The 25,833-nt window shown below is 44.1% G+C and overlaps 1 protein-coding gene across 2 annotated transcripts in view; it reads left to right on the top strand.

The window, feature by feature from the left end:
* Positions 1-25,833, top strand: part of SLC37A1 (solute carrier family 37 member 1) — a 90,001-nt gene that overhangs the window by 20,494 nt on the left and 43,674 nt on the right. For both annotated transcript variants that reach the window (XM_038760372.1, XM_038760371.1), the window contains 2 exons: positions 14,660-14,920; positions 20,071-20,152. In XM_038760372.1, coding sequence (XP_038616300.1) covers positions 14,865-14,920; positions 20,071-20,152 — 138 coding nt within the window. In that variant the 5' untranslated portion in view covers positions 14,660-14,864. The remainder of the gene's footprint in view (positions 1-14,659; positions 14,921-20,070; positions 20,153-25,833) is intronic.

Below are 25,833 nucleotides of genomic sequence, written 5' to 3'. Positions count from 1 at the left end.
TAGCATTTACTGTGTACAGAGCATAGTACTAAGCACTTGGGAGAGTACAGTACAACAGAGTTAGTAAATCTGATCCCTGCCCTCAAGGAGCTTACAATCTAATTTTCAGAATAGAGAGAAATAACTGGGAAAAAAATTTATGAAGCAATTCAGCTCAAATTGTCAGTTACTTTTTAGCAGCTATTACCTGCCTAGGACCTCCAAGACTTCAGTTTTCTCTGCCATCCACCTTGTTGGATCTGAGGCTGCTGGACCAACTCCTTGTTGCTTCCTCTCTGGCAGTGGAGGCCACAGTCTCACAATCTCTGCCTCTCTTTCCTCCGGGGCCCAGAACCTCTAGTGTCCTAGAGAATCCAGACCACTTTGTTATCTCCTCATTACTCATTATCTAAGTGGGGCTGAACCCAACCAGGCTTGGCTTGGAGCCAATCTGGCCAGTCCTTTACAGTTTCAAGTGTTGTGTGGAAGCCGTGGTCTGGCCACACTGGGCTGGTGCCAGGCTCTACCACCTCAATTTTCATTGATCTGAGCTAATGGAACTAATTTATCATTTAGGAGGAGTCCCCTATGTGCAGGGAGGTGACCTGAGCCCCAACCACAGGCTTAAGTTCATGGGTCAAGCGGTCTGCCTTGAGCAGTAAGTAAGTTCATTGTCAGTGGTATATATTGAACACGTACTGTGTGCAGAGCATCGTACTAAGCCCTGGGGGAAGTGCAGTAGAGTAGAGTTGGTAAACACAACACCCACAAGGAGCTTACAGTCTACTGGGGGAGAAAGACATTAAAAAATATTACGATTAGGGGAACTAGAGTATAGTATTTACAATCGATCAATCATGCAGTCAAATTGAGTGCTTACTGTGTGCAGAGCATTTTACTAAGCCCTTGGGAGAGTACAGTATAACAGAGTTGGTAGAAATGTTCCCTGCCCACAATGGGTTACCATCTAGAGGGGGAGATAGACATTAATATAATTAAATACATTGTGGATACGTTCATAAGGGCTGTGGGGCTGAGGGAGGAGTGAATAAAGGGTGCAAATGCAAGTGCAAGGGCAGCAAAGAGGAAATGAGTGCTTAGTTCGGGAAGGTATCGTGGAGAAGATGTGCTTTCAATAAGGCTTTGAAGGTGGGGAGAATGTGTGTTGGATATGAAGAGAGAGGGCATTCCAGACCAGAGGCGGGACATGGGTGAGAGATTGGTGGCGAGAGAGACGAGATTGAAGTAAAACGAGTAAGTTTGGCATTAGGGAAGTGAAGTGTGTGGCTTGGGTTGCAGTAAGAAAGCATCCAAGAAAGTAAGAGAAGCAGCGTGGCTCAGTGGAAAGAGCACAGGCTTTGGAGTCAGAGATCATGGGTTCAAATCCCAGCTCCGCCAATTGTCAGCTGTGTGACTTTGGGCAAGTCACTTAACTTCTCTGGGCCTCAGTTTCCTCATCTGTAAAATGGGGATTAAGACTGTGAGCCCCCCCATGGGACAACCTGATCACTTTGTAACCTCCCCAGCGCTTAGAACAGACCTTTGCACATAGTAAGTGCTTAATAAATGCCATTATTATAATCCAGGTAAGGTAGGGAGGTGGTACCGTGATGGAATGCTTTATAGTCAATAGTAAGGAGTTTCTGTTTGATTTACATAAGTATTGTGGGGCTGGGGTGAGTATCAAAATGCTTAAGTAAGGGATACACATTCAATGTTATCCGTTAAGTGGGAAACAACATCTCACCACTCTTTATCTCCTGTGGAGGAAGATAAAAAAAAACAGCATAAAGACAGCCACACTAGCCAGTGCTCAGTTTATGGCTCCATCCTGGGTGTGTACCAAGTAAAGTGGAGGATTGAACAATATTATTGGGATTCATCAGCCTGAATGATCCAACACAGTGGTCCAACCCCCCACTTCCCTTTACGTGGTGCAGTTCCATCATGCAGTGTTCAAAACACTTTCTATTTGAATCTCCCGGAACGGTTTTCCCGGGTAATTAGCCTATGGCAGCTGTGACACGCAAACCCCACCATATTTTGTATTCATGAAGGCCAAATTCCTCCTCCCCAAAGAGAAGAATTTTAATTCTTAGTTTAACCCCTCTTCATCTAATTCTTAAATCATCTCCATCAATGTCCTCCAAACTTCCCTGGAAGCTTTTATGTGGGGATCTGAGAACTCAGTTCAGTCCTCAATTAAGGGTTGGATTTGTCTCAGATCACTGGGGGTGGGCAAAGGAGCCTATTCTTGGAGGAGTGACGGTCAAGGTGAATTTGTGTGTTCCTCTCTACAGGCCCCTTGTGCTTGATGGAATTTGGTAAGCCCTTACTATATGCCAAGCCCTGGGGTAGATGCAAGATTATCAAGTTGTACACAGTTCCTGTCCCACACAGGGCCCCTTAGTCCAGGAAGGAGGGGTAACGGGCATCAAATCCCCTATTTCCAGATTGGGAAACAGGCACAGAGAAGCCATGTGACCCGCCCAGGGCGTCATGGCTGGCAAACAGTAGGGGCAGGATCAGAATTCAGGACCTCTGACTCCCAGGGTCATGCCCTTTCCATCATCCAAACACAGAGATTCAGAACTGAAATGTGAACAGCTGTGGAGCAACTCTGGTTCCAATTATAATGGTAGGATGATATTAGGTTTTCTGGGTCTATGCTTGCTTTATTAGCAACTCTTCATCACTCCCTGAGTTTCAGCTTCTTGCCCATAGTGATCATTCATTCATTCAGTCGTATTTATTGAGCGCTTACTGTGTGCAGAGCACTGTACTAAGCGCTTGGGAAGTACAAGTTGGCAACATATACAGATGGTCCCTACCCAACAGCGGGCTCACAGTCTAGAAGAATTAGTCCCTGAATTATTTCTGTTGAGCACAGAAATCAGCTGGAAAGACCTCCTTTAGCTTGAGATCCTGTCCATGCATTGAGTTTTGGAGAATTTAAGAATATTTGTTTTCATGGAATCTGTGATTAAAAATATGATTAATAGAAATAACTGAAAATGCATATCTGATTAGCCCAGGTTTATTTTTCTAAGGTAGATGCAATATTGGGGCATTTGCATTTTACATAAAAGTTTTAGTTGGCAATGGCATTAATGTTTAGGTTTCTATTTTTCTTGGAAGGCCAAATTGTTTATGGGGTTAGAGTGTACATTATGAGGTATTTTCTTTAACTTCAGTCTGGTCTTTTCAAGGCAAAAGTCCAAGAAAGTAAGACATAGATCTTGTGGCTGAAAACTTGACACGCCAATAAGGAGAGTTTTGCAATTGAAGAATCATCTTCTACTGTATAAAAGTTTGGAGGTTCTCAGAATTTAACTCTGATGACTCTTTGCAGAGACCCATTTAAACCTCATTCCCCAAGCAGTTGGAAAGTTATAGCACCTGCAGATGGATTGGCAGGTGTATGAGTTTGGTGAGCCCTGAGGGTTTTTTTCCCCTCTGCTTTGTGATTTTGATTGCTTGATTAGTTTTATCTGAAGGCACCAATTTGAGACTGAAAGCCCGGTCTGGGCAGGGATTGTCTCTATTGCTGAATTGTGCTTTCCAAGGGCTTAGTACAGTACTCTGCACACAGTAAGCACTCAATAAGGACGATTGAATGAATGGGGCCGGGTTGCCAAGAGTTTTAGGTTAGGGTTGCTCAGGTGTTCAATATCCTCCCCACCCTTCATTAGTGAAAAATGTGCCTTGATGTATTCAGATTTCTGCTTTCCTGCTCGTGCTGCGTGCAGGTGTGGCATGGTCTCCCTTAAAACGACTGTGGTTTTCAAGAGTCCATCCTTAAAGTAATAATCTTGCATTGATTTTGTAGAGCATTCTTGTTTCACCAAAACACTGTCATATTGATTGCCTCAGTTCACCTCACAACCTGTGCGGTAGGAAGAGAAAGCTGTTATTAGCCCAGGGGTACAGAAAAGGAAAACAGAGACCTGAAGAGTCTGTTAGTGACACGTCTAAAGCCAACCAGGAGGTCAGTGAGCTGAGATAGAACTCAGGCTTCTGGACTCCCTTTCATGTGCTCTGCCCTTTTCATAAGACTGTGCTGTTGCCAAAAGAGCAGGTGAAACTTCGTAGTGAAAACAAGGCGGGGAGTCTTGGAGACCTGGGTTCTAATCCCAATTTTGCCACTTGTTTGCTGTGTGATTGTTGGCGATTTGGTTTGTTTATCTTTGCCTCAGTTTTCTGATCTCTAAAATGGGGATAAAATACGTGTTCTCCCTCTTGCTTAGACTGTGAGCCCCATGTGAGCAGGGATTGGGTCCGACCTGCTTGGCACATATAGTAAGCGCTTGACAAATATTGCAGTTATAGTTGTTAATTTTTCAATACGTGAAATAGCCTCATTGCTGTGAAGCGTATATGGAACGTAATAGGAATGGAAATAATTCTTGGCCCCTTTTTCGAGTCAGCACAAAATCCGCATACCTAAGTATTATTTTAAAATGTTATGATATAGCATGGTGGTCCTTAATCCCAGTAGGTAATGTTGCAGAAGCCCGAAATGTTTCTGCAGAGAGCTGGACGAGTCTGCCCCCAAAGTAGTAAGTGGTTTCTCCCTATTCACTGAGGGCAGCTAAGACATTCCGTGACTATCTGAAAACCTACCATTCCTGGGTTTTAGCGAATTGGTGGGGAGAGAAGTGGCCTGGTTACCTGGCAAAGATGTCTATTGTCACTGAGCCCTTACCGTATCAATCAGTCAATCAATCAATCATATTTATTGAGTGCTTACTGTGTGCAGAGCACTGTACTATGCGCTTGGGAAGTACAAGTTGGCGGCATATAGAGACAGTCCCTACCCAACAGTGGGCTCACAGTCTAGAAGGGGGAGACAGCGAACAAAACCAAAAACATACTAACAAAATAAATAGAATAGATATGTACAAGTAAAATAAATAAATAGAGCAATCGATGGTTTTTATGGAGCACTGTGGAGCACTTTGTGGAACACAGTAGTGTGGGGAGCATTCATTCAATAGTATTTATTGAGCGTTTTCTGTGCAAAGCACTGTACTAAGCACTTGGGAGAGTAGGGTGTAACAGACACATTCCTGCCCACATTGAACTCACACAGTACTAAGCACTTGGGAGTAGCCCGCTGTTGGGTAGGGACCGTCTCTATATGCTGCCAACTTGTACTTCCCAAGTGCTTACTACAGTGCTCAGCACACAGTAAGCGCTCAATAAATATGATTAGTGGAAAGAGCCCGGGCTTTGGAGCCAGTGGTCAGGGGTTCAAATCCCGGCTCCGCCAGTTGTCAGCTGTGTGACTTTGGGCAAGTCACTTAACTTCTCTGTGCCTCAGTTACCTCATCTGTAAAATGGGTCTTAAGACTGTGAGCCTCCCGTGGGACACCCTGGTCACCTTGTAACCTCCCCAGCGCTTAGAACAGTGCTTTGCACATAGTAAGGACTTAATAAATGCCATCATTATTATTATTATTATTGAATGAATGAATGAATGAATGAGTAGCCTCCCAAAGGACAGAAGCCTAGGCTGCGGGGATGGAGTGAAAATAAACAAGAAGACACTCTCATTCACTCATTCAAACGTATTTATCGAGCGCTTACTGTGAGCCCACTGTTGGGTAGGGACTATCTCTATATGTTGCCATCTTGTACTTCCCAAGCGCTTAGCACAATGCCCTGCACACAGCGCTCAATAAATACGATTGATTGCAGAGCACTGGACTAATACTTGTTGCAACAAAACCGCCAGCTATCAAATGTGTGTGTATCTATTGACACACACGTATTACGAGGTATAATGTCCATTGTGATTGTAAATGGTTTGTTTTCTTAACTGTAAAACAACCTGTCATTTCCAGTTGTGGGTTGAACATGAGCACGAAGTTCTGAGGGTGGAGGCGAAGCAAACTGGGGGGGTGGGTTTTCTTTTTTCCTAAGTCCAGATCAGGAAGCCCCTTGGGCCCCCCCACTCCCTCCCCACGCCGAACAGCCCGTGCGCCGTGGGAGCAAGGCGGTGCAGGAAGAGGGTGAGCATTCCCGGGTCCTTCTCAGCCCCCTTTTCCCGGTGCTTCCCGGTGCTTCCCGGCTGGTGGGAGCCGGGGGAGGGGTCGGTGCGCCCCTCCGGGCAGGTTCCCCCGGCCTGTGACGTGTCCCCGGGGCCGGAATGAAAGTGAAAGGGGGGTGGGGGGGCGGGCTCCGGGGGTGGGGAGGAGGAGGAGGAAGAGGAAGAGGAGAAGGGAGGGACGGAGGGAGGACAGGGGACCAGCAGGAAATGCCCGCGGTGGCCGGAGCCGGGCCGAGGCCTCCGTCCCTCCGTCCCTCCGCCCCTCCATCGGCCGCCCGTCTGCCCGCCGCAGGTGAGCCGGGGGTCCGGGGGCCTGGGGTCCGGGGAGGCGGGGTGCCCAGGTGCACCTGCCGGACGGGGGCCGGGACCTCTGCTGACAGCCCTGGCGCCGCACCTGCTCACCTTACTGCCCTCCGACCGCCCTCCTCCTGCCCTCCCTCAACCGCCCTCCTCCTGCCCTCCCTCGACCGCCCTCCTCCTGCCCTCCCTCAACCGCCCTCCTCCTGCCCGCCATCGACTGTCTTCCTCCTGCTCTCCCTCAACCGCCCTCCTCCTGCCCTCCCTCGACCACCCTCCCCTTGCCCTCCTCCTGCCCTCCCTCGACTGCCCTCCTCCTGCCCTCCCTCAACTGTCTTCCTCCTGCCCTCCCTCCCTCGACCGCCCTCCTCTTGCCCTCCCTCGACCGCCCTCCTCTTGCCCTCCCTCGACCGCCCTCCTCTTGCCCTCCCTCGACCGCCCTCCTCTTGCCCTCCCTCGACCGCCCTCCTCTTGCCCTCCCTCGACCGCCCTCCTCTTGCCCTCCCTCGACTGCCCTCCTCCTGCCTTCCCTCGACTGCCCTCCTCCTGCCCTCCCTCGACCACCCCTCCTCCTGCCCTCCCTCGACCACCCTCCTCCTGCCCTCCCTCAACCACCCTCCTCCTGCCCTCCCTCGACCACCCTCCTCCTGCCCTCCCTCGACCGCCCTTCTCCTGCCCTCCCTCAACTGTCTTCCTCCTGCCCGCCATCGACCGCCCTCCTCCTGCCCTCCCTCGACCGCCCTCCTCCTGCCCTCCTTCGACCGCCCTCCTCCTGCCCTCCTTCGACCGCCCTCCTCCTGCCCTCCCTCGACTGCCTTCCTCCTGCCCTCCCTCGACCACCCTCCTCTTGCCCTCCTCCTGCCCTCCCTCGACTGCCCTCCTCCTGCCCTTCCTCGACCGCCCTCCTCCTGCCCTTCCTTGACTGCCCTCCTACTGCCCTCCTCCTGCCCTTCCTCGACTGCCCTCCTCCTACCCTCCCTCGACCGTCTTCCTCCTGCCCTCCCGCGACCGCCCTCCTCTTGCCCTCCCTCTACCGCCCTCCTCTTGCCCTCCCTCTACCGCCCTTCTCTTGCCCTCCCTAGACCGCCCTCCTCTTGCCCTCCTCCTGCCCTCCCTCGACTGCCCTCCTCCTGCCCTCCCTCGACTGCCCTCCTCCTGCCTTCCCTCGACTGCCCTCCTCCTGCCCTCCCTCAACCCCCGTCTTCCTGACTTCCCCCAGCCGCCCTCCTCCTGTTCCCCTCTTGTCTCCTTCCTTTCCCCTTTCTGCCCTCCTCCCCTCTCCCCGTGCTTCCCTCCCCCCACCTTGTCCCGTGGGGGGACGACCCATTTTCCAGAACAAGGACCAAGGCTCAAGGGGTGATTTAGTAGAACAAGAAGAGGAGAAGGCATGTATCTTTATATACATGCTTAGGGAGATGCAACGGCCGTGGAGTAGGTTACTTGAGGCCGTGGAGTAGGTTACTTGAGTTATTGGAATTAAGTGGTTTGGGATGTTGGATACAGTAGGGAGGAAGAGCCCAGTTCCTTGATTCCTTTTCCAAGAAGTTAAGCCTTTTGCCTATCCTGTTTAAAAAAAAAAATTCTCCTTTTGACGTCTGCCTTGTTGACTTTGTTTCAAGCAGTTTTCTTCCACTGAAATCGTCAGGAGTGATTTAATGCCAGGGGGAGGTGCTTAGTACAATGCTCTGCGCACAGTAAGCGCTCAATAAATACGATTGAATGAATGAATGCTTAGGCGACGGCCGCAGAGTAGGTTACTTGAGTTATTGGAATTAAGTGGTTTGCCTTGGGATATTGGATACAGTAGGGAGGAAGAGCCCAGTTCCTTGATTCCTTTTCCAAGAAGTTAAGGCTTTTGCCTATCCCGTTAAAAAAAAAAAACCTCTCCCCTTGACGTCTGCCTTGTTGACTTTGTTTCAAGCAATTTTCTTCCACTGAAATCGTCGGGAGTGATTTAATGCCAGGGGGAGGTTTTTAGTACAGTGCTCCGCGCACAGTAAGCGCTCAATAAATGTGATTGAATGAATAAATGAATGAATGCTTAGGGAGATGCGACGGCTGCGGAGTAGGTTACTTGAGTTATTGGAATTAAGTGGTTTGCCTTGGGATATTGGATACAGTAGGGAGGAAGAGCCCAGTTCCTTGATTCCTTTTCCAAGAAGTTAAATGTCAGTTGGCTGAGGTACCATTGCCCGGAGTAGTGATAAAGATAATTGAGACCTGCCTTTTCCACCCGCTTTCTTCCTCTCTCCACTCCATGTCCAGTGGGTGAAGTACAGAGAACTAATGACAGCTGTGGGTTTTGAATGAAAGGTTTGAGGAGATATATTGACTTAATTAAAGACTGGCATAAATGTAGACTAACGGGCAGTGGAGTGTAAGAAACCTGAAATAACAGTCGTGTGTTTAAAAGCAGTGATGGGTGCCGGGGAAATCCAGAAGTGTGACCGTTAAACTTATAAAGGTTGTTTTCTTTCTTTTCAATCTGTTGTGTGTTGAGCAAGATGTATCCAGAAGTGTGTCTTAATAGAGATGACTAAACCCTGAGGTTTAGTCTGAAAACCAGGGAGGGTCCAGTCGCTGACCAGAAAACTTCAGTTTTTATTTTTCAAAGCTAACTGAATTTCTAGCTTAACTCTCTATTTTACTCCTGCACTGTGTGGGGCTCAATGTGTCCCTTTCCAGTGAGTGATTGGGTTATTTGTGAAGTGAACATTGGAAAGTGAAATGAGCCCTCTGCCAAAATATCTGTCCAAGGTGGGTTAACTACGGACCCTTAAGTATTACAGTGGGTATTCATGAAAACTTAGGATGTGTCAGTGGGCAAAATGGAATCATGGGTTATGCCCCGACCCTTATGTGGAAATTGCAAATAGGGAGTAGCCAGCTGAACTTGAAAAGAGCCAATTCAGCATTGTTAATACCCTATTTTTCTCTGGAAAAGTGGAACCGGGGGGTTGTTAAAGGTAAATCACCTTATTGGCAGAATCACAATGAGCAATTCATAGAATCCTAGTACCGGGAGGGCTCTCCAGACATCACTTCCAGCTAGGTTGATGTAAGTTCTTTGGGGGCAGGGATCCCCCCTACCAACTCTATTGTACTGTACTCTTCCCAAGCCCTTACTGCTTTTGCTCTGCACACAGTAGTGAGCACTCAGTAAATACCGCTGACTGATTGATAAATCATCCATCCCCTTTGTATGGTTTCCAAAGGTGGAGACCCTACACAGACTCCCTTGGTTGCCCACTTAGCGTTTTTTTTTTTATCACCCCAATAGTCAGAAGATTCTTCCTTGCATCCAACCAAAATCTCTTCTGCTTTATTTTAAACCCATTTCCTATAATGCCCTGTTCTTGAAGGAGTTAAGTCAGTCAAATCAGTGTATTTATTGAGAACTGTGCAGAGCACTCTATTAAACACTTGAATGAGTAGAATAGATTGCCCACTGTCCATCCCAGGAAAAAGCGTTGTTTAAGTGCCTTCTTGATATTTATTAAGCCTTTGAAGAACATTGTTCTAAGCACTTGGGAGAGTTTCAGTGCAATAGAAGTGCTAGATATGTTCCAGGAATTTTTGCTTGTTAAGAGAAAAATGGGTGTCCATGCAATCTTGCATTTTTGTAGGGCCATTTTTCCAGCTTATTTCAATATTTTTTCTATTCTTATTTTCCACAGTGCTAGCAACGCTGCCCAGTTTGCTGTTTTCTGTAGATGGTAAAGCATATTCTCAATTATCTCCTCCAAGGCAACAGTTGAAACATTAAATAGAACTGATCCCAAGAATAGTCATTGTGCCCCATATTCCTCCCCCTACCCCAATTTGATACCAGACACCGGTGCTAGCTACCTTTGGTGCCATTCTTGAGCCAACTGGGTAGCCACCCATCATAGATCGTGGTGACTTTCCTAGCTTGTCAGTGAGAATGGCACAAAGGCTAGCATCAGATGTCTAGATAACTTTTCCCTTGATCAGGGTTTTAAAAAAATGAAATGTCTTTACCACTTCCCCATTTAAAAGAGAACTGTACCTGCATTACATGGTGAGAACCACCTTTCACCCAGATCAAATCGTAAAATGCCACAGAATATGACAGTTTTGGAAGGAGTGTACTCCTGACACTTTGGGACAAAAGCCAACTGTTAGGGACTGTTTTAAAAATAGTCACTGTGAAGTGTTTACTATTGAAAGAAGGCAGAACTTTTCTTGATAAACAAGGTTGAAACTGAGCTTTCTATTGAGTGAATGCAAGTTGTTTTCAGCTGATTGAATGTTTGGCCTATCCTTTAGCTGATTATTGGAAGTATCAATCAGATCTTCATGTTATTTTGCTTGATCACTATTTTGTTTGACCATATTAGTGAAGAACTGCCCTGGGAAGTAATGGTGTTAGCTCTTGAGTGTCCAGTGGGTTTTGTCTGATTCTGTTCAGGCAGCAGAGAAATTGATCATGTTCTACAAGGCACCAATTCCATAGAAAAAATGACAAGGTATTGATGAGTACACATTTGACAGGAGGAAAGAGATGTGTGTCTGTAAGTAATAATGTTTATTGCACAGTTAGCTAACAGGCTAGAGCATGAATTGAAAAAAAAAAAACACTTGAGGCAACTTGAAGACAAGGTGTGAATCAGTTCATGATATTTATTGAGCACTTTTAACTGAGCACTGAACTAAATGTTTGAGAGAAACAGCTTGGCTTAGTGGAGCGAGCACAGGCCTGGGATTCTGAGGACCTAGGTTCTCATCCCAGCTATGGCACTTTTTCTGCTGTGACCTTGGGTAAGTCATTTCACTTCCCTGGGCCTCAGTTTCCTCATCTGTAAAATGGGAACTCATTTCCTGTAGTCCCTCCTACATAGACTGTGGGGCCTGTATAGGACAGGGTGTGTGCCTGGCCTGAGTGTCTTGTATATAATACAAGCACTGTTCTTGCACTTTATACTCAACTATATACACATAGTTGAATGTATTATAGCATATATTTAATAAAAATCTACAGTGAAATTAGCTAGTGACATTGGTTACACATGAAGACCCTGTGATTTGAAGCGATAAAGCCTTAACTTAAAAGTCATGGATCGACTTGTGTCCTGAAAGGCACAGTGACTGTAGGTCTCAAAATTCTTCCAATCTGAAGTTGAGCAGAATGATTTTGATAGCGTATCTAGTTTATATTTGACTAGATGAGATTGCTTTTTTAAGTAAATAAAGGCACTTGGTTCTTTCAGAACCAATTCACTCATGTAGTGTTAGAGCTGAAATTTTATACAACCTTGTAGGCACTCGATAAATATTAATCAGAAAAATTCAAACTCCAAATCCCTCAGAGGCCATAGCAGTGCCCCATGTTCTTGTGTAATAGGCAGTGTAATTCAGTAGTAATTTGATTTCCTGAGCACACTACACGTAGGAATAATGGAAAATGAGCGGTGTGGCTGAGTTACTGATGCAAAATTTGGTTTGATATGAAAGGAGGGCAGTTGAGATTGCATATTTTGACTCTTCAGTCAAAATGTCTCAAATATTAGTCTATGACCACCTTTGTGAAATTGTGGCTTTCCAAGGAAAGATATAAAATAGAGTGACTGGTATGTATGATACCATTAGATCCTCTCTATGCTGTAATCTTGTTGTGGGAAGAGAACATGTCTACCAACTGTTATATTGTACTCTCCCTAGCGCTTAGTACAGTACTCTGCACACAGTAAGTGCTCAGTAAATATGATTGGTGGATTGATTTGGTACTTCCTTATTGCCAGGCCATCACTAGTAATGTCAAGTAAAGAGCTTAGAATACTTCAAGTAAAAACCCTACATTTACCTGGAATATCTGTTTTGACCTAACTATAGTGTGATTATGTGACTATGCCTATGATTTTCTTTTTCATCTTAGTTATAGTTGCCAGGAAGTAGGTGAAAATGATACCTGAATTAACTAGTATTTATTAATAATTTCCCTAGTGAAAATCTACCAGCTTGTTAAAGCACTTGTGTAAATTCAACCTGAAGTGTTCTTATCAATCAGTGGTATTTATTGAGCTCTTACTGTGTACAGAGCACTGCACTAAGGCCTTGGAAGAGTACAGTAAAGTAGACCCAGTCCATGCTCTCAAGGAGTTTAGTATCCCAAAAGGGACTTTTCGAATTATCTAGGGCTGTATGCAGAGGAAGTCCCTAGGATCTGTAGCCCAAGGATTTCAAGGCACTTTTTTTTTAAATCTCCAGAAGGCATGGACAGATTCCATTTATTTACCTATAAGGTGACCTTCACATGTGCCAGTGACCCTGGCAAAAAAATGTCAGGGAAGCAGCTAAACCAGTGAAACTTGTTTTCTCTGATGATGATGATGACCCTACTTCCTCTGTTGTCCTAAGCAGCTAGTATTGCCTTGCCAATTTAATAGGATAATCTTGGGGATGGGGGTGGAGTAGGAGTAATAGATCAGAAGTGAAAAGAGTGATACACCAAGACGGTATTTATTAGTCATCTTTCCCCCACCCAAAGGGCACGCAAAAATAGCACCCGACCTCCTCATCTAATTTCTGCCCACAGCAGTCTTTCTGGGTGTGATTTGTGATGCCTTTCCAGCTGTTTTCTTGAGATTTGTCGTAGAACAGAGTTTTCCAAACCTCTGCTGCAGCAGAAACTGGAGTCTCAACTTTTCAGTAGCCCATTTAATAAAGACTAGTTCTTTCTGGCCCAGATCCTTATGTTTTAGGGACATATAGACACTCAGGGACTTAAGAGTCTTAAGAGTCAATGAAAATAGTGTGGGTGAAGGACCCATGTAATGTGCCCTGGAATCTCTATCAACCACTGTAATGGGGCATCACTTGGGCTCTCTTCAAATGAGGCACTATGAAATCTGCTGGCAGGAAAGTCCTGTGGTAAACTTGGTGTTGGCCCTTCCCTGGTGATCCATTGTTGACCAGTTGTTTTTCTGGGTGACTGGATGGAGTCTTCCACCGGTAACGATAGACTGTGAGCCCACTGTTGGGTAGGGACCGTCTCTATATGTTGCCAACTTGGACTTCCCAAGCGTTAAGTACAGTGCCCTGCACACAGTAAGCGCTCAATAAATACGATTGATTGATAGGTGAGTCTCAGTTCTAAGGTGGCCATTTTGGGCAGAGAGAGCAGCATGTGGCCATGGGGTGGGAAGGGAAAGGTTGGTTTCTGTCCTCTGCAGAAACTGGGAGAGGCTTAGCTCTTTTCCTCAGTAGATTCAAGGGAAGGGAAGGAGGAGGAGGTGGCAATGTGGCTTAGTGGAAAGAGCACGGGCTTGGGAATCAGAGGATGTGAGTTCTAATCCCGGGTCTGCCACTTGTCTGCTGTGTGACCTTGGGCAAGCCACTTAACTTCTCTGTGCCTGTTCCCTCATCTGTAAAATGGGGATTGAGACTGTGAGCCTCATGTAGGACAACCTGATTACCTTGTATGGACCCCAGCGCTTAGAACAGTGCTTGGCACATAGTAAGCACTTAACAAATACCAGAATTATTATTATTATTGTATCTACCCCAGTGCTTAGAACAGTGCTTAACAAATTCAATAATAATTATTATTATTACTTCGCAGCTCTAGGTGGGTGAAGCCTAGAGCCCACAAATGGTCCCATGACTAGTTGCCTTTGGCCTATGAAGTTGTAATAATGCTTGTAACATCTATTAAGGGCTTACTGTGTGCCAAGCACTGGGGAAGATACAAGATAATACGATGGGATCCAGTCTCCATTCCACATGGGGCACACAGTCAAAGGGAGAAGGGAACAGGTATTTAATCCCCATTTGGCAAGGGAGGAAACCGAAGCCCAGAAAAGTTAAATGACTTACCAGAGGTCAGTCAGCAGGCAAATGGCAGCTCTGGGTTTAAAACCCAGGTCTCCTTATCTCCTTGGCCTGTACCCTTTCCCCTAGGCAATGCTCTGTACTACTTAGGTGGCAGTTACTTTCCAAATAGTCAGATAGCATCTTTCCCCTTTTTCCTTTCTCCTCTTCCCCAGAAATCCAACCTTTACATCTTCCTTCCTAATCAGAAGCCTCGATTTCAGAAATGTGTCCAACATCTCCAAAGAGATATGCTTGTTCAGAGCCCTGGTTTCCATTTGTGACGGTGACTATTTCCAGCCAACTGGAGACACGGTTGAAGGTTTCCTGCCCAATGTAAAGCTGACTTCTGGCTGGGCCATGTTGGCAGGGCAGTGTACCGGAACAAACAGAGTGCGTTAATCAGAATGGTTATCTCTGTTTGCTGGCAGAAGCTTCTCTGCGGAGGTTCTATTGTTAGAACACTTGAGCTTTTTGAACATTTTTTTATTTTCCTTTTAGAGTGCAGCGCAAGTGCTTCCTGAAGAGACAAAGGAGACATCTGAAAGGAGGCCCATCAAGAAGAGCATTATTCTCATAAACTTTCTGGGCTCTGTGGTCTACAGGAGACAGTAAGACTATCGTGGGTTAAGGACCAGAAGCGCTGGCAGCCTTTATTAAGAGTCACAATTTGGGTCTTTAAGATCTGCAGAGAGAAACCAGTTAAATGGCTCCACTTCCTGCAGGAATTCGCTTCCTTACATCATTCACAAGAGATCAGTGGTGAGTTTTTTTGTGGTTTTTTTTTTCCGTGGCATTTGTTAAGAGCTATGTACCAGACACTGTACTAAGCACTGAGCACAAGCCAATCAGGTTGGACACAGTCCTTGTCCCAGATGAGGTAACTAAGGCACAGAGAAGTTAAGTGACTTGCCTTAGGTCACACAGCAGACAAGTGGAGGAGCCAGAATTAGAACCCAGACCCTCTGACTCACAGGCCAGTGCTCTATCCATTAGGTCACGCTGCTTCCAAGTTCTGTGCATTTGCGGAGAGTCATGGGGTTAGAAATGGGGAAGGAGAAGAGCCTCTGTAGCAATTAATGGGACTTCAACTCTGGGACTTCTTTTCTACCCATTTTCACTTGTAAAATGGGATTTCTTGGTTTCCCACCCCTCACCTCTCCGAAAATCAGTTTGTATGAATGGCAGTTGGTCCAGTGGGAAGAGTTTGGCTCTGGGAATCAGGAAAGTTGGGATCAAGTCCCAGGCCTACCTGTGTCCAGCTAATGGGAGTGAAGGCCATGCATGCCTTTCGTAAAGAGCTGTAGCCCTGCGTGCTTATGTACTCATTGCACTGTATGCCCCAGCATGACATGATTAACAGGGAGGAGAGAGTGTCAGTGACACTACATGAGCCACTAGCCCTACAATCCATTTCTCTGTGCATGTTTTCATCCCTGAAATCTCAAGACCAAGGTTCCGGAAGCTGCATCATCCCTGCCGCTGGGTCAGTAAAAGCACACTGAAATCAGCTTTACTCATTTGCATTTTAGTGATTTGATTCTGGTAGCTTGAAATGCAAATTGGGCCATGTGCTATCTTTTGTGTTGCGGTAATAACCATGGGCCCTGCAGGAGAATGGTGACAAATTACTCCCAAGAACACAACACTCTGCTGGTGTTAGAAATAAATGAATTTAATCATGAGCTCGAAATAGTGGCCAACCAGAAAAGGAATTATTGTAGACTTTGGGTTCAAGTAGCATCATTCTTTCAGGGAGCTCAAAATCACTTACAGCTGGTGACTCTATGATCCTCCTGTTACTGAATTGTAGGGCTTGGGAGGGAGTTTGACAGCAGATCCCTATAAGAAAGAAATCTGATTTTTCTTTATATAGGGACCACATGGCTGAAGCAAGTTGTCCACAGAACTGAAAACAAAACCCAGTTATTCTAGCTTCTACGATCCCAGCATCATTCATTCAATTGTATTTATTGAGTGCTTACTGTGTGCAGAGCACTGTACTAATCAATCAATCGTATTTATTGAGCGCTTACTGTGTGCAGAGCACTGTACTAAGTGCTTAGGAAGTACAAGTTGGCAACATATAGAGACGATCCCTACCCAGCAGCGGGCTCACAGTCTAGAAGGGGGAGACAGACAACAAAACAAAACATATTAACAAAATAAAAATCCTCCTTAGACAAATCCCACTGTTGTATAGGCTCTGTACAGAGTGGCCTCATCATACTCTCTGTTTCTATCCTCCATCTCACACACTTGCAAAACATCATTAACTATCAAGCTTGGAATTTCATTTTACTAGAAGCTTCTAGATATACGTTGAAATTCTCCCTTATAGCACCATCCAAGATTTTGCTGCCAATACACCTGCCCAATTCCAGCTTGGAAACACGCTTGCATACGAGTTGGTAAATCCCAGATGGAGCTACAGTGGATCAATCAATCAATCAGTCAGTGGTGTTTATTGAACATGTACTGTGTGCGTACAGAGCACTGTACCAAGCACTTGGGAGAGTACCATGCAATGGAGTTGGTAGGCACGTTCCTTGCCCACAAGGAGCTTACAGTCTAGAGGGAGCTTTATAGTCTAAGAGGTGATGCTAAATTCGGATCTGTCTTCTGCCATCTTAGATTTCCATACCCAAGCACCAGCACACTATAAATTGAGGGCACACCAGTGCATCCATGATGTTAGGAAAGGGGAGTGGTGTGCTCCCTGACTGGCCTCCTAGTTACGTCCCTCAACCTAAGAAAAGAGAACGAAGCCCCAATTAACGGAAAACAGCTTACCCAAGGCTCCCTTGAGAATTATTCATTATTACTCGTGCCTTCCAAAGAGAAGAATGCTTGTTATTGTTGAGTGCCATCTCTTCCCTGCCTCCTAGTTTTTAGTCACCAAAATTATTGTGGTGACCTTTTTTGTCAGGTCCTCATTTCAGGTCAACAGTGAACTTCATTGTTTCTGTTCTTATTAAGATGCACTTAATTGGATAGGAACACCCTCATAATTGTTTGGTGAACTTATTAAGCACCCGTTTACCCCTGATAGCTGGGATGGTGTTGCCCATAGTGAGATAAACAAGGCCGGACCTTCCCTCTGGGAGCCAGCGCTCAGGGAGAACAGTGGCATCGTTTCCTCTGGTGAGCTAAATGACCTCATCTAAAAATGTTGTTCTGCAGGTGGATAGGCCCGTCTTTTGATCTTCCTGAAGTAGGTGGGAACGGAGGGCATGCCAGTCCCTCCTCATGTCATAGAACGCAACAAGCGTGACTAGAGACCCATTAAGCAAGAGTTTTCCTTGCTGTGTAACCTCGGTCTGCTAACCTCAACGGGATTAACTGCTGGAACTAGGGAAAACTAAGAATTGCCCTGCAATCTAGGGCGTTTTAAATGATGCATTTTTCCGCTCCATTCTTAAGGGAAAATGTTCAGCAGCAGAAACTCTTAGGTCTCTTCCGATCCTTTTCCTGTTGCATAAATAGGAAGGGCTGCATTGAAATGAGAGCTTTTATCCCCAAATCTAAATATTAACACCCTAGGGGGAAATAATTACACATTTAAATATAGTCTCCACCTAGAATCATTGTGACTCTCAACTGACATTTATTGAGTCTACTAGGGGCAGAGCTCTAAGCACCTGGGAAACGTACAAAGAAAGCAAAATACCTGTTCCCCTGTCCTCAAAGAACATTTGATATAATTGGCAGTAGAGTTAAATAGGAGAGAATCTATATAAATAGTAGACCCGAGGGAATGAATAAATAAAGCAGGTAAACAAAGAACATGGGTGGCCGATGGAAGCTGTTGTAAAGTTAAAGGCTGCGGTTGGGGGTAGGGGTGTCTGGTTAAGGATGTGATGATCTAGAACTTCTAGATCATTTCTATGTTTTCAGCATCTTTTCCTCTCCACCTCAGCCCCCTATGCCCCCGTGTGCAAGATGCCTAATCCCCTTGAATTCCTTTAAAGTTGCAACCAAGGCCTGATTGAGCAGATAAACTGTGTCACAGTATCCTGATCATTGCAACATCCTTCTGTTGTTAGAACTGGGTGGCAGGCCCGACTGTGATCACTTGGGAAGTTAACTCCGGGCAACTTGACAACATCTTAATCATTTGGAATACGTCAGCTTTCCTGTGTGCTTTTCTGAGAGGATGAAAAAAGGAGACTTCTCAGAGTAAATGAGACTGATAGATGAAAATGGCAATATGAGAAAACCAGGGCCTTCCGCTTGACCACACTCACAAATTTCATTAACAATTGGAAAGCGGAGGTGCCTGCCGGGTCATTTTTTAGGAAATAAAAAATTTCTCGGGTGATGGGAACGTTCGTCTGTTCAGAATTGCCTGGCCTATTTTTACTCCCTTGTGCTAAGGAATTTTAAATCAGGAATAGAAAAGGAAAACAAAATGTAGAAAATAAATGTAAGAAAGACATAAATGTTTATTTGCTCTCTGAAGTGTTCCAGAAATGGAAATAAAGAGAATTCTTGATAATTTGGAGGCAGCGTGGCCTAGTGGAAAGAACACAGGACTGGGAGTCAGGAGACCTGGGTTCTAATCCCTGCTCTGCTGTTTGTCTGCTGTGTAACTTTGGGCAAGTGAAATAATAATAATAGTAAGTATTTATAAAGTGCTTAATATGTGCCAAGCACATATTGGGGTAGATACAAGATAATCAGGTTAGATATAGTCTTTGTCCCCCAAGGGGTTCACAGTCTAAGTACCTAATTTCTGTGCCTCAGTGTTCTCACTTGTAAAATGGGGATACATTGTTTGTTCATCCTCCCTCTTCCACTGTCAGCCTGTGTGGGACAGGGACAGTGTCTCATCTGATGATCTTGTCCAAAGGCTTAATGAATACCATTATTGTTACTATAGGTATTTATGGGGCAGTTGGATTTTCTTTGTGTTTTTTATGACACCTCCGCCCACAGAACAGATCCACTATCCTATTTTTAATAGAAAAATGATAGCTGATATTAGGTGTGAGGCATTTGCTCTTTCCTGTGATAGGAATCTGAAAAAAGGTCATTCTTAAGAACTGGATTTTGGAGAAGGAGGCAAATGCAATCAGTTGTTGAGTATCTGTGGGGTATTTTATATCAACTGGAGGTAGCAATGTCTCATTAAATCTGGCTCCATCAACACATACCATTCCCTGGAGCCAGAAATTAGTGGGACACAGATGTTGGTTTAAACAGATCTATGTGGGAGCAACAGGAAGGGGTGCCATCTCACTGGCTCTTTCCTCTGAGGTGACTTTTGGAATCAGGGAGATTGAAAACTGCTTGGGTGTCCTCTGTCTGCAGTTTTATTGTTTCGTGCCTTCACTTCTACAGGCCACATTTTGCATTAAATGTCCAAAGGTTTGGGAGTGAGTGAGTGAATCCTGGCTCTTGAAACCCTCACAAGTTATACTTCTGGCTGGCAACATGCTGTCTTACACACCAAAGTGAAACAGGGACCATTTTGTGAATACAGATAATTTACATTGCCGACTTTCTCTAAATGGCACTTCTAGTTTTGAAGTCAGAAGAATGCGTGCAAATAGCATATAGCTCTAGGGGAGAATTATTCTTAGAATTATTCTTGACTGATTTTTTTTTTTCTAAAACCCAAAGTAATATCTGTGTTCATTGGTCACCATATAATAACATATTTGTGCATTTTTGGTCATTCCTAAAATAGCAAGCCTTGTCTATGCGGGTGAACATCATGGTAAACATTGTAATAAATAGGTTTCAGCTTTAAACAACTTCTGTCTTTGAAATGAGCTAAGAGAGACTTCGTCTTAGATTTTTAAATGCAGGGTACATAGGTGGTGCTGAATATAGAATTTAAGAAAACAATGTGGTGTTTTGTTGGAGGAGATAAACACAGTTTTGTCTCCTGCTGCTTACTGTTACAGGTACAGGACTTTCATTTTTCTTTTGACCTTTTGGCTGTATGCAAGCTTCCACTTATCTCGGAAACCCATCAGCATTGTTAAGGTAAGAGGCAAAAAACTCCTTTGCTTAGGTGTCCTACTTATGTACAACTCCAGCAAGGAAATAATCTTATTATTCATGAGTGGAAAATAAAATCAAGATTATTTTGGAAGGGAAATTTTAAATATAACCTTTTCAACATTCTTTAAATAATAATAATAATAATCATGGTATTTAAGAGCTTACTATGTGCCAAACATTGTGCTAAGTACTTGGATAGATAAAGTATGATCAGGTCCCACATGGGGCTCATAGTCTCAGTAGGAGGGAGAACAGGTTTTGAATCCCCATTTTACACATTAGGGAACTGAGGCACAAAGAAGTGAATTGTCCAAGGTCACACAGCAGGTAAGTGTTGAATAGAACACAGGTCCTCTGATTCCCAGGCCTGTCCTCTCTCCTCTAGACCATGTTTGCATAAAGTCTTAATAAGGGAGACTGCAAGATATTAACTGATTTGATGAGTTTCCATCTCTGACACAAAATCTTGGAAAGATTGCAGATTAATAAATATGATACTATAATTTCATGTTGTAAGACTCCCATGCAGAGCAAGGGCTGTGACCTATTCCATAATTTTGTTTCTACCACAGCATTCAGCATGGTGCTTGGCACATAATGAGCACTTAATAAATACCACAATTGTTATTATAATTATTCAGCCCTGTTGCATTTTGATGGTATCATTCCTGTGTACATATTCAAATTTATACTTACTCTGTGAACTGAGCATCTGCTGCTAGTGTAATTATCCATGTATACCAAAAATGGTATAACACCATATGGAAGGTATTGAAAGGGCTATCTACTCCCCATTATATTCATATTTCTGAATCTTGGTAATTCATTTTGAATCTTGGGAAGATAGGCCAGTGTGTATATGTAACCCTAGAAAGGTGAAATGGAAATTTCTAGGAGCATGTAGACCCAACATCTTACATTATTAGGAGATAAAAAAGACAGTGTGGTAAAACCTGAAATATATTTTACAGAGTGAGGAACATCTTGACTTTTTGGGGAGTGGAGGCGAGGTTTTTATTTTGGAAGGGACAAAGAAACACTAAAATTTTGTTTTCTGTCAGTTTGCTGCTACTAAACTAATGCTAAGCACTCCAGTACCACTTAGGCTACTAAGAAACTTGACATCATTGGCCAGTTAGTTCAGTTGCATCTTTCACTTGCCCTTCCCTGCTCTTGCAGTTGACTATGGAGAAATAAAAACAGTGGTGTCGTTTGGGAGAATGGCATGTTCACCCTTCTCCTCTTCCCCCTGAATAGCACAGCTCTCAAGCAGCCATTTGGTAGCTCAGCTGCCTTATGTGAATGAGTTATTGCTACCACACTGACTTTTGGATTTTAAGACTTCTGCCCAAGTGAATATTTAGTTAACGTGCAGTTAGTGACTCGTCTTGGGTTCAGTGTGTTAGATCGTAAACTCTTGGTGGACAGGGAACGTATATTTTGCTTCCACCATCTTTGTAATTATGGCTTTTATTAAATGCTTATTTGCCACAGAAATGTGGAAGATAGTCATACTGGGCACAGTACATATCCCTCACAGTCTATGAGGTAGGAAGGGAAGGTATCTTACTTCATTCTGCAGGTGAGAAAACTGAGGCACAGAGAGGGGAGAAAAGAACTTGCCCAAGAACCCCAAACAGGCCAGTGGCAGACCTGGACTGTCAATCAGTGGAATTTAATGAGCACTTACCGTGTGCAGAGCACTGTACTATGTACTTGGGAGAGTAAAATGCAGGAGTTGGTAGCCACGATCCCGTACCTCGGGAGCATACAATCTAATGGGTCTCCTGTCTCCCGGTTCTATCCTCTTTCCCCTGGGCCACACTGTTATAGGTTGCGTAGCACATAGTACAGTGCGTCACCCTTGGTGGGGCTCAATAAATGGCATTACTACTACAGCAGAGCAGGGTTTTGAGTATTGGATACTCCACAACTCAGCATGGTTACTATACTATAGGCACTTCAGCTGTAAATGAGTAGAAAAACTGGCATGTGCATTTTGTAATGTGCTGCACCTCTCCCCCCCCTTGACTCTCTCATTGCACCCTGGGTCCCAGCAGGAACATAATAGGGCAAGAATGAGAGAGGGCAAATAGTGCTGCCCAAGCCACCAATATCATAATCCACTCCTTCGTGCAGGTTCCCAGTTTTGATCGATTGATGTCTCGGGAACAGGGCCCTTCCATCATTCCCGGTCCTGATGGCCAAATGGGTTTTGTGAAGTTTTAAGATGCTGGCAACCAAGCAGCAGCCTAAGGGTGTTCTTAGTCTTGTCTCCCCCATCTAGACTGTGAGCCCGTTTTGGGGTAGGGACTGTCTCTATCTGTTGCCAAATTGTACTTTCTAAGTGCTTAGTACAGTGCTCTGCACACAATAAGTGCTTAATAAGTATGATTGAATGAATGAATGTTCCCCTTCCATTCACCAACCTGTGGGACTGAAGTAGTTGGATTGGCATCTCCCAGAACAGCAACTCATAGTTGATGCTTGGCTGAATTCAGTGAAGTCACCTGATGAGCCCACCCAAGTTTCTTCCTTTTGGGAAGTGGCAGGGGGAACATAACAGAAGTCAGATATTTTTCGTGGGAATAGTGCATATTTTTGTCTTTATACCTTTATCCTTCACTTAGCTTAATGAGTTAACATTTGCTCTATTTCTGGCCCAATTTTCTGTTGGCTTGTTTGTAGTTTTCTTTGAGGTAACTTGTATCCAAAAATCGAAATCTAGACTGCCTGAATTTTACTTTAATTATAATATATCACTGTTCATCTGGTGTCATGAACATATTCCTTGAATTTAAGGAATAAGGTTCGTTCCTCAGCAGACTACTTGTGGGGTTTTTTTAACATTGGAAAGTACTTAGTGATTGTTATCAAAAATTCTTTAAATAGCCCCTCAGGTTGATTTTTAAGCAAACATTTATTCCCTCATTGTTGAAGATTTTCTGGCTTTGAATAGCCTGTCTTCATTTGGCAGGGGAAACAAAGTAGTAGAAATTTGGTAGTTAACTAATAATAATAGTAATAATAATAATGGCATTTATTAAGCGCTTACTATGTGCAAAGCACTGCTTTAAGTGCTGGGGGATACAAGATGATTAGGTTGTCCCATGTGGGGCCCGCAGTCTTAATCCCCATTTTACAGATGAGGTAACTGAGGCATAGAGAAGTTAAGTGACTTGCTCAAGTCACACAGCTGACAATTGGTGGAGCCGGGATTTGAACCCATGACCTCTAACTCCAAAGACTGTGCTTTTTCCACTGAATCATGCTGCTTCTCTACTTACAAAGAGTAGCTCAGCTTTAGTATGATAACTTTTTAAGAAAAATATTTGGAAAATATTTTGAATATGGAAATTGTGAATCAGAGTCAGCATGCTGAGACTTTTGTTGTAGGTACATGTGAGGCACATGTTTAGGAGGCAGAGTAGAGACACAAGTTTACATATAAGTCCATTTTTCTCCTTAAATGGAGCAGAGGCCACTTTCCAAATGGTTTTTCTGGAGGAGTGTTAGCCAAAAAGGTCAATATTCTAGTAGTGAGCATTTTGCTCTTCTTTGCAGGCTTTTACAATAGTAACTGAGGGGCTTGAAAGGCAAAATAACTTGCAAGAGGAGCTTTTCCAGGGAGAGTAGAGTGCCTGACTAGTGGCATCTTCACTGCTACTCGGGGCCATTGGTACTTTTTCTATTTTTGGAAATAGGGAATACAGCGTTAGCCCTGATTTTGTGGGCTTTGCAAAACCTAAAGTCAGTAAAATTTGATATCAGGTAAATAGCTTCTTTTGTCTTTACATATTTGCAGTCTATGCCCATGGTGTATTTTTTTTTCCAAATTTGGCTGGGGGCAGTGCCTTCCCACCCCAAAATCAACGGCCTTTCAGGCAGATTTAACAAGAGCATTAAATAAAAAAGATCTCCAAAACTGCCTTTGATTTTGGGTGGTGTGTAAAGAGCCATAGAGGGGTTCCTCTTAACTGCAGTCGCTGTAGAACTCAGCTGAGGAGGAAGAATTGGTTGTAAGTCATTCATTTTTCAGGCATCCCCCCTCATCTTTTCCCCCTTTCTGCTCCATTGCCTCAGCTGGACAGAAGAAAGCAACAATGGAGATGAAAGGGAAACACTCCCCTCCGTGGTCTGCCAGCTAAATGGAACCATTTGCCATTTTAAATAATTCAGTGCATTTTGGCAGTACAGAATAATGAAAATTTGGAGGGGGAGCTTCAATGCATAAGGCTGGATGAGATGGTAAAATGTCATCAAGTTCATTTAAGTCCTTTCAAATAAGTAGATGTCTGTCCTTAACAAGGCTAGATTTTTGTAATTTTTTATGATATTTGTTAAGCACTTAATACATGCCTGGTACTGTTCTAAGCACTGGGGTAGATAAAAAGCTGGCCAGGTTGTACACATTCCATGTTTGTCATGGGCTCACAGTCTTAATCCCCATTTTCACAGATGATGTAACTGAGGCCCTGAGAAGTTAAGTGACTTATCCAAGGTCACACAGCAGCTAGGTAGTGGAGTCAGGATTAGGATCCAGGGCCTTCTGACTCCCAGCCCTGTGCTTTTTCCACGAGGCCATGTTGCTTCCCTAGCTGTTAGTCACAGGTAGTGAAGCATATGTATCAATGAAGAATTAAATTTACCATAACTGATTTTTTTTCAGTTCTAAAATTCTTCCTCTTAGGTACTGATTTTAATATTACCTAATTTTAAAATTAAAACTCAGCTTCAGTAATGATGAAAGTCTCTATGATTTCCTAGATTTTTATAGCCATTCTGCTGCTTTTTGCATATGTCCCCAATTTATTTTGCAGTATCGTAAATATATCTCCTTACTAAGTATCAAGTTCTACCAATTCATTCTTTTTCCTCATATATCTCCATTTCTGGGGGAAGAATGCCTCATAACTGAAAAAGCTGTTGTTTCAGATTCAGGATGATGTGTGCTTTGTTATAGCACATAAATGTTAATTAGTCTTGCCAGTCCTCTCATTTCTAATCTGTTCATCCCCGGTAAATTGAGCTTTCATAATCTAAAATCACCATAATTAAGTGATGAAGCTCATTGAAATATAGTAAGAATGTTGATAACTGGTTTCCTGTCAGCATAGCAAACCTTTAGCATCATTTATGATAAGCCTCTTGTAAGCTGTCACAGCCCTAGAAATACTAATTGGCTCAGTTTCAAAATGCATGAGACAAGATGGGTAGGAAGGAGAGGCTTAAAAAAGGAACTGAACTGATATTAAATGGAGTTAGCAAAGTGACAGCCACTGAATATATGACATCATGGGATATGTATAAATGACTATTTATAATGTGCACCTGAACTCCTTGTTGATGATCCTCCTTTGCTGCTCTCCCATAGGATATAAAAGGAAATATAAAAATTGGATTTGGAAAAGGGGCATTCTCCAAAGCAGCTATTTCCCTTACACCTTCCTCATTGTCAGTCAATTTATGGAGTACCTACTGTGTGCAGTGCTCCACACTAAGCATTTGGGAGAGTACAGTAGAGTTGTAGACAAGATCCCTGCCCCCGCCACCCAGGTGTTTTCAATCTGGCAATGCAGACAGACACTAAAATAATGTGCAGGGGAGAAAGAAGAGACTGAAAAGATCAATATGTGGATGAATAGTAATAATTGTGGTATTTG

Source organism: Tachyglossus aculeatus, chromosome 18, assembly GCF_015852505.1.
Source record: "Tachyglossus aculeatus isolate mTacAcu1 chromosome 18, mTacAcu1.pri, whole genome shotgun sequence".
Classification (NCBI taxonomy): domain Eukaryota; kingdom Metazoa; phylum Chordata; class Mammalia; order Monotremata; family Tachyglossidae; genus Tachyglossus; species Tachyglossus aculeatus.
Note: the sequence above shows the minus strand (reverse complement) of the source record. Positions and strands in the feature narration are given on the sequence as shown.